The sequence below is a fragment of the Belonocnema kinseyi genome, chromosome 5 (assembly GCF_010883055.1).
Source record: "Belonocnema kinseyi isolate 2016_QV_RU_SX_M_011 chromosome 5, B_treatae_v1, whole genome shotgun sequence".
NCBI classification, from domain to species: domain Eukaryota; kingdom Metazoa; phylum Arthropoda; class Insecta; order Hymenoptera; family Cynipidae; genus Belonocnema; species Belonocnema kinseyi.
Window position 1 is genome coordinate 27,267,215 of NC_046661.1, and position 9,446 is coordinate 27,276,660.

Here is a 9,446-nt window from a genome sequence, read left to right on the forward strand (position 1 = left end):
TCTTCTTCTGTATACACACACCACTGCTATTTCTACTTTCCCAATTATAATTTTTCTTATCATTGTTCCATCCTTTTCCTCCATGTTCCCATCTTTTCTCCCATTTACAGCTAATTCTTTTTTCACCCCTGAAACCATGCCGCCCATCCCTCTCCCTTTAACGTGTTCCTTTCTTGCTTCTTGCATTGTCCACATATACCCTTTTGGTAACATCTTTTTTATTCCCTTCCAGTCTTTCTCAGCTACCCAAGTTTCACTCACCATAATCAGATCCCACTTTTCTAACTCCTCCCAGAATCCTTTGTTCTTGTTCTTCAACCCTGACACATTCCAGAAAGCTATTTTCACGTTTCTCTCTTCCCCTCCCTCTTCTTTCCTCTTTACTTTGTTTCCCATTTGCCGCTTGGAAACCCCTCTGATTTATTTCTACCCTCTTTTTCGTCTCCCTTCCCCCTACCTTTCTCAAGACTTTTTCCTTTTTTCCTTAATTCTTCTAATTCTTCATCCCAGCGCCATTCCTCCCCATTTATCCATAACCTGTCTCTCCCTATCCATACCATATGGCCCTTTTTCCTCTCTACCCAAGCCCTCTGCTCTATTTGCCATCTCCTTTTCCTCTCCCTCCATGTCAGATCTTCTTCTATTCTTTCCCTTCTTCCTCTCAATAATTTTTTTCTCTCCTTAATTTTCTTTTTCTCCTCCTCACTCCCCACTTTTACTAGAAACATTCCTTCTTTTCCTTCTTTTGACCCTCCTATTCTGTTGAGTCCTTCTACCCTTGCCTGTACTCTAATATCTCGAAAAAGATTTGTTATTTCCACTTCTCATGTTTCACTCTCCACTTTTAATCTCTTGACTACTATGTTATTTTTCTTCTTTGCCCTTTCTTCCCCTTCTAATCTTCTTTCGATCTCATTTTCTGTTTTTCCCCCATATGCTCATTCCTAATTTCTAGACTGGATACCCGCTCTTCCAACTGCTTTATTTCTCTAGATCTCTGTTCGTCAACCTCTCTCTGTCTATTCTCAAAGCTCTCTAGCTTACCCCAAACCTTGTCTTTCTCCTCCTTCCAAAGTTTATCCCATCCTTCCCATTTTTCTCTGACCTTTTTCACTTCCCCCCTTACATCGGTTCCCTGCCTATTCATATCCCTATTCATTACATCCAATCTCTTTCTTGTTTCCTCTCTAAAGCCTTTAATGAGAGTTTCCAATTTTTCAAACATTCCCCCATCCCCCCCCCCCTATGTCTCTGGTGTTTTCCTTTTAATTCTCACTGTCTTGTTCTCCTGGTCCCTTTCTACCTCATCTTCCCCAGCCACTCTTTTCCTTATTTCCTCCCCTTCACTGCTAGACGCGCTTGCCTTTTTTTGCCATTCGTCCAAACTTCTGTTCGAACCCGCGTTGCCTAGCTTGTTAAGGCGCTGTAAATTTGAGGGCCTTCCCCGTTGCTTGCCCGTACCTGAATCCGCTACCCTCCCCACCCGGGTCGACTTCTCGGCACTTTCATCACCGCTGCTGTCACTGCGATCAACGTCACCCATACCCCCACTTTCAATGCTTTCAGCAACGTCAGCTGTTGCAGCCACTATGGTTTTCTGCTCTGTGCGAGCGTCCAGTAACTGTTGCCCTCTGGCGCCAGTTTGTGGACTTCGCGTCGTCGGCATCCTACCTTACCCAAAGCTCTGTGACGTTTCCCGCCTTTATTTCTTACCTCTTGCCCCCCTGACCAAGCAACTATTTTTTCACTCCTAACCTCAAAAACTTCACACGCTCCAAATTTTCACTTCAAACTACTCACTTTCACCCTTCACACCTTTGCCTTCACTCACCCTCCTTCCTTTACACTCGATCTCCGCACTTTCTGCCTTTTCTGCATCCACTCACCCTTATTTCCTCCACCAAAGCCACAAATACACCACTTGACAAAAAGAGTTCTTTCGCGATCGGTACCGGAAACGGAAGCCTTTCTGCCAAATAGTTAAATTTACAGTTTAAAAAATTAATTTTAACCAAAAAAATATTTCCACAAAGAAGTATCGTTTTCAACCAAAAAGACGTATTTTCAACTAAAATTTAGAATCTTTAACACACAAAAATATATGATTTTTAAAGAAAGTAGTTCAAATTTTAACTCTTTCGTTTAAAAATTCAACTATTTTGCTGAACATTATTTCAATTTCGACAGAAACTTTCATCGGTTAAATTAAAAACTCGATTTTTAATTTGACCGGAAAAATATACATCCATAAAATATTTTCAAAATGTCAGCAGTTTACAATTAATAATTATTACAAGTTATTACAAAAATCCAAATAACTTTGGATTTGATGAATAGTCCAGAATGCAAAAAGGATAGCTTAAAATAAAATATGATTCTTAAGTATGAAAAAGCTTTCAATACTTTTACTTGATTAAATAGCAATAGAAAATGGAAAAAGCTAGAAAATGTTGAAACTTTGGCCAAGAGTCGAAATTTAAATGAAGACAATTTTGTACTTATAGGGTGTGAGACTAATCGACTTTTATGAAGATTAATCGACGTAAAATTAAACTAATGATAATGTCTAAATGCATATAAAATTGACAGTATGATAATTAGTGGCATTGCTGTGATAAAACTGGCTCCACTTCTACAAACTAGGTTTTCGTAAGATATCTTGAATCGGATCTGATTTGGGAATCTAGACAAGTTCATGTCTGAAAGAAAGAAAATTTAATGTTTTTTTGTAGGTAAATGAATCCTAATTCTATTTAGGGGCCGTGCATACATTTAGTCATCTTTTTAGGTTGAAAATTCAATTGTTTTCTTGAAAATTCGTCTTTTGACTTAAAAATTCATATTTTTGTTTGTAGAAATTTCATCTTTCTTGTTTAAAACTGGAAATATTTTATTAAAACTTCATCCTTATGATTAAAAACTAATCTGTTTCGGTTTCAAATTAACTTTTATGTTGAAAATTCACAATTTCGGGTTTGAAAATTTGTATTTTCGCCTCAAAAATGCAGTAATTTTTCAGTTAAAGATTCGTAATTTCAGTTGAAAATTCATTCTATTTTTTTAAAAATTCAACTATTTTGTTGATAAATCGTTTTTTTCTAGTTAATTTTTTTATTGTAAATTTAACTATTTAACTTTTGTTTATAAATGTATATTTTTTAATTAAAGTTTTAATTATTTGGTTGAAAATGCATGTATTTTGTTAAAAATTTCACTTTTGGTAGAAAATTAATCCTCTGGGCTGAAAATTTAACTTTTTAATTGAAAAATGCATGAGATTTATTGAGAAGATGTATTTTTTTTTAGAAAATTGCGTTTTTTAAAATGAAAATGCAACTGGTTGGCGGAAAATTAGTCTTTTTTAGTTGAGGATTCAAATATTTTATTAAAAATTTCAATTTTTTTATAAATGCAACTGTTTCTGATTTAAAATTAAATATTTTTTGGTTGAAATATGAATTATTAAACTATTTGTTAAAAATTAATTCATTTAGATTATAACTTCAACTTATTGGTTGAAACGTAAACTATTTTCTTTAAAATTAATTGTTTTGGTTAAAGTTTCATAATCTTAGGTGAAAATTCATCTCTTTTGCTTAAAATAAAACATTTAACTGTTTCTTCATCATTTATTTTTTATTTTAGGTTCATAATCTTTGTTGAAAATTTATATTCTGGGTTAAAACTCAATTTTTTTAACTGAAAATTTAACTATTTGGTTAAAAATCGAATTGTTTGGTTGAAAAATAATTTGTTTTAGTTGAGAATTTAAGTATTTTAATTGAAAATTCAACGTTTTAGGTAAAAAATTCAACTCTGTTGAAAGTTGGACTACTTTCTTTAAAATTCAGTTTGTTGGTTAAAGATTCATAATGTTACTTCTAGTTAAAAATTTATTTACTTTAGTACAAAAAAATTTTTAATTAGTTTTTTAACTGAATATTTAACTGTTTGTTTTAAAATTAATTTTTCTAAGTTGAGAATTCAAGAATATCGTTGAAAATTCGTATTTTTTGAATGAATTTAACTGTTTCTAATTTTAAACAAAATCTTTTTTTGTTTGTAATACCAAATATTAGATTTTTCGTTAAAAAACCATCTTCTTAGATTGTAAATTCAACTTTTTGGTTGAAAGTTGGACTACTTTCTGCAAAATTCATCGTTTCGGTTGAAGGTTCTTAATCTTAGTTGAAAATTCATCGTTTGTTAAAAATTGAATTATTTTATTAAAAAATCTTATTTTGGTTAAAAATTAATTTTTTATTAAATTATAATTTAAAATCTTCTTTGGCTGAAATATCAACTATTGCGTTTTTTGTAAAAAATTTATATTCTTAGATTGAAAATTCCACTCTTTGGTTGAAAGTTAACCTACTTTCTTCATAATTCATCTCTTTTGTTGAAAATTTATATTCTGGGTTAAAACTCAATTTTTTAAATGAAAATTTAACTATTTGGTTAAAAATTGAAGTGTTTGGTTGAAAACTAATTTGTTTTAGTTGAGAATTCAAGTATTTTGTTGAAAATTCAACTTGTTGGTTGAAAGTTGAACTAATTTCTTTAAAATTCATTTTATTTGTAAAAGATTCGTAATCTTACAATTAGTTCAAAATTAATTTCTTTTCTTGAAAAATCTTCTTTTTTTTTTTAATTTTTTTAACTGAATATTCAACTGTTACATTTTCAAATTACTTTTTCTTAGTTGAGAATTTAAGTATTTCGTTGAAAATTCGTATTTTTTTAATGAATTTAACTGTTTCTAATTTAAAACCTAAAAGATCTAAAAGATCGAACTAGCTATTCGAAATAGACGAGTGTTCATCAATATAGTTGATTTTGCTACCCAAAAAAGATAACTTTTTAGGAAAATGTAGATAAAATCAACAAAAGTAACAAATTAATATGGAAAATTCCGGGTTTTCTTTTAAACTCTAAGGTACTTCTTGGTGTTCAAAAATCTGGGCTATAGTTCCCGGTTTTCCCAGTCAGTGACCACCCGACTTGAAGTTGTACATTTCTTTAATTTTTTGTCACTTAAAATATGTGGTTGACTTTCTTTTTTGAAGTCAAACATTTAGGGGTTAATGTTGTTAATCCAACGAATTTTCGATCGCACCTGGTGTGATAATTCTGAAAAAGAACCTGAAAACAATGATGAGGAGAGTGGAGCTGAAAGGTAAACATAGAAACATTACCTACAATTTCTTGAGGTATTTGCAGATTTGCTTAATCTGGCATTAAATTGAACCAGCTATGGATGATAATTATAGCACAAATATACAAAATGTACAAACGGATTTTAAGATGAAACACTGGACAGTTAAAAACACACGAAATTGACTCATTTATCTGTCAGATTGTATCTGTCACAAAATTGCTTGCTTCGGGATCGAACAGTAAATACCAACAATCTCAATTCTAATTTCTAAATTTGCCTGAGTTAAAGCCGATATCAGGTTGTGTGCGTGCGATATACCTACGATGGCCACGTGACGCTCAAATGTTAAGGGTTGAGGGCCACTTTCATTTACCTCATGTCGGTCATTGTCGGTGGTGCAGTTTCTTTGCACACCGACCGAGTCCTGGAATCACTCGTGGATTTAAAACCGATATATGTATCAATCAAATTACCATCACGTACGGGCGAGTAGGGGGCGCCACGTTTCTATCAACTGATATTTCTAATGCATTGTGACTCTCTATTTCTCTCTGCTCTCAAGTATTTCGAAGCCTTCAAAATCTTTTCAAACACCTAGACACCTTTTAAAGATTTCTAAAGTACTTTGGAATTTTTTAAATAACTCTGTTAAAATTCTTTGAAATTCCTCGAAATTATAAAAATAAATTGAAAATTACTCGACATCTATTTGATGTTTCTATTTGCAGTCGAATGTGAAATGACTACGTCCGATTATGGAAATTATTCGATGGACGTGGGGCATATAGTAAATATACGTAAGGTGATAAACTTACTTAGGGCGTTAAGTGAACGAAAATCTATGTAAATTTTGACGACGTGTGCTGTTCTATGGTGAGGAAGTAAATCCGCATGAACGAACGCCGCAGAATTACTTGCGGGACGTAAATTTGGATCATTTGGATCTAGCGAGTATAAGCCGTGCCAAACGATGAGTACCGGAGACGATCGAACGACCTTTTGCCATTTGGTGCACATTTCGTTTGTTGTTTCGTACGTCATATGGATTTTCACCTTTTTTTTAGATTTTGGAAAATTTTGAAATTTAGAAAGGGTGATTATATAAAAATTCTATTATATTTAATATACTACTATATACATAATACTGTAGCATTCTATTTTCAGTAACTACAAAGGATGTTTGAGTTTAACGGAATAGTTTAGGGAGACCAAACTTCAATATATCATTTTGACTGTGTGTGTTGACTTACGACTTTTACATAATTTCACGGTGAATGACGGGAAATTTACGTCCTGCCTGTTTTTCTTAATGGCGGACGCAGGTTGAGAAGAAAAATATGTATTTTTACATAATTCTGCTTATTTACTATGTGCCACGCCGGTCGAATAATTTCCATCGTCGCAGGATGTAAATTTACACCAAACTTTTTTACAGTGTAGCACTTTTTTTTAGGATTTCTTAATTACTTTGGAATTTAAAAAAAAAACCTTCTAAAAAATTTTGTAATTCTTTGAAATTTCTGTAAATTCTAAAAGTAAATTGAAAATTCGTTGACATCTTTTAAAACATCCTCAAATATTTAAAATCTTTGAAAATATTTTGTTATCTCTTGAAATTTTGTAAAGCTTCAGATTGAAATTTAAAAAAGAGAAAAGTTTCAAAACGTTAAATATTGAAATGTTTGTAGATTAGAGTTTTGTAAATGAAACAAATAAACATTCCTAACTTTCGAAATTTTTTTTTAAAACATTTTTAACTATGAAATATGAATAATTTTCAACTCGATGTGATTCAAGTCTTCAAATTTAGAATTGCAAACTTGGAAGATTATTTATAAAAAATTAATAATCATAAATAAATTGAATGCATTCAAAATTTAAACGTATATTTTTCAATTGGACAATCTCTGAATTAAATTATTTCAGACTGAAATTTAGAAAACAGAACAATTTTAAAACATTATAAATGTAACTGTTTGTAGATTAGTTAAACTATTAAATTAAAGTTTTAGTAGAAATTACTCGAGTTAAAGTTTAACTATTTCTAATACGATTTTTGTATATAATTACAAAATTATGTGCATTTTTTTAGGGCATTTTTAAATTTTCAAGGAATTTTCAAGAGATTTCAAAAGCTTTTAAAGAATTTGGTATATTTGAGGATATTTTAATAGATTTAAATGAATTTTTAAGCGATTTTAATAATTTAGTATGAGATTTTACAGGATTTGAAATATTTCATGCTATTTTCAAAATTTTATGATATTTTCAAGAGGTTTAACAAATTTCAAGAGATTTTAAAAGATTTTAAATATTTGAGGAAGTTTTAAAAGATACCAAGGAATTTTCAATTGATTACAGCAATTTAATATGAGATTTTAAAGGATTTGATATATTTTATATTTTAATAGATTTAAAGGAGTTTTAAAATGATTTTAATAATTTAGTATGATATTTTACAGGGTTTGAAATATCTTATGGTTGTTTTTTTAAATTTCAAGATATTTTCAGGAGCTTTACAAAATTTTAAGAGAATTCAAAAGATTTGTAAGGATTTTAAATATTTGAGGAAGTTTTAAAAGATGCCAAGGAATTTTCAATTGATTACAGCAATTTATTATGAGATTTTAAAAGATATGAAATATTTCAGGGTATTTTTAAAATTTCAAGGAATTTTCAAGAGATTTCAAAATATTTTAAAGGAATTTAAATATTTGAGGAAGTTTAAAAAGATTTCACTGAATTTTTAATTCATTTTCATAAATTAAAGGAATTTCAAAGAATTTTAATAATTATAGCAATGATGTTTAAAAAAACTACAAAGTATATTAAAAATCTTTAAAAGGTGTCAAGATTTTTCAAAAGATTTTGAAGGTTTTGAAATATTTGAGAGGATTTTAAAAGGTTCCAAGGAATTTTTAATTGATTACAGTAATTTAATATGAGATTTTGAAGGATTTGATACGTCTTAGGATACTTTACTAGATTCCAAGGAATTTTCAATTGATTTCAATTATTTAGTATGAGATTTCAAAGGATTTAAAATATTTTAGGGTATTTTTTAAATTGCAAGGAGTTTTCAAGAGCTTTGCAAAATTTCAAGAGATTTTAAAATTTGCTTTCTAAAAATTTAACTATTTTATGGAATTTTTTTTTCGTTTTTGTTTAAAAATTAATTTCTTTCAACTATAAGAAAATTATACTTTATGGAAAATAAATTTCTTTTGTGCAAAGTTCATGTATTTGATTAAAAATGCATTTTTTGCTTATACAATTCAGTCTTTTAAATAAAAATTTAAGTTTTTGTTTAAAAATTTAAATATTTTGTTTAAAACGAATTTAACCAATTTTTTTGCAGAAAATTAATTGTTTTAATTGAAAATGTAACCATTTGTATTAAAAGTTACTCAACTATTAATTAAAATTAATGTTATATTCTATAATTATAATATTAACAGTAATAATATGTATAATAGTAATAATATTCATACTATATACACCTGAAAAACATTACCTCAAAATTAACTCATGCATGAAATGAAGAATCACGCGAAACATTAAATTCGACAGTTTCTTCCATTTCTTTCAAATGAGGATCGAGATATAAATAGAAGACCACCGAAGTCTTCCGAAGCTTTCAGATCGGCAATCATCGTACAGAAGAAAACCAAAGTCGAATCGTGCGTTTTCGGCCTGCGCACGAATTCACAGTGGTAATCATGCACCTCCTGTTTTGCGGCTCCCAAACGGTAGGTATGGTGGGGGTCAATTTCATCCACGATACGGCAGCTCTGCTTGACCTGTTTGCTGAACCGACGTCTGAAGGTCATTTGGAGGTCATCCAGAGGTCAAATCCTTCTTTTAATCTCTCGGCCGATTTCTTAGCTAGGAACGGGTCTCGAATCAGTGGACCTTCATGTTTTTAGGGTCGCTGATCACGATGCCGCTGGATGTGATTTCGTGAAATGACAGGTTCAGATTCTAAAATGAGAAATTCAATGAGCTAATGTTTAATTTCAAGCTTGAGAGTTTACATTCAACCGACTTTAAATTTCAGACCATGGGCCTATCATTTTACGAAATCACATTCAACTATTCAGCATTTTCACCGTAAGGAATGACCTTAGATTTGACCAACAGGGTCATTCTCCAGGTCAAACAGAGACCAAGACTTATTACTTAGATAGCTATAAGAAGGAACATTGTGAATCGAAATTTTTTGTGTCTGCTCCCAGGGCACCTCCACGTGGTGACGGTGGGCAACGGGTCACCGGCGAAGTCCCTGGGT

General features: G+C 30.7%; 1 protein-coding gene across 1 annotated transcript in view; it reads left to right on the plus strand.

Moving 5' to 3' along the window:
• Nucleotides 1–8,913: 8,913 nt before the first annotated feature.
• The window catches only part of LOC117173573, a 207,206-nt gene continuing 206,673 nt past the window's right edge, over nt 8,914–9,446 (plus strand). Inside the window, exons 1-2 of the mRNA XM_033362215.1 lie at nt 8,914–9,076; nt 9,216–9,413. Of these exons, the coding sequence (XP_033218106.1) occupies nt 8,914–9,076; nt 9,216–9,413 (361 nt within the window). The remainder of the gene's footprint in view (nt 9,077–9,215; nt 9,414–9,446) is intronic.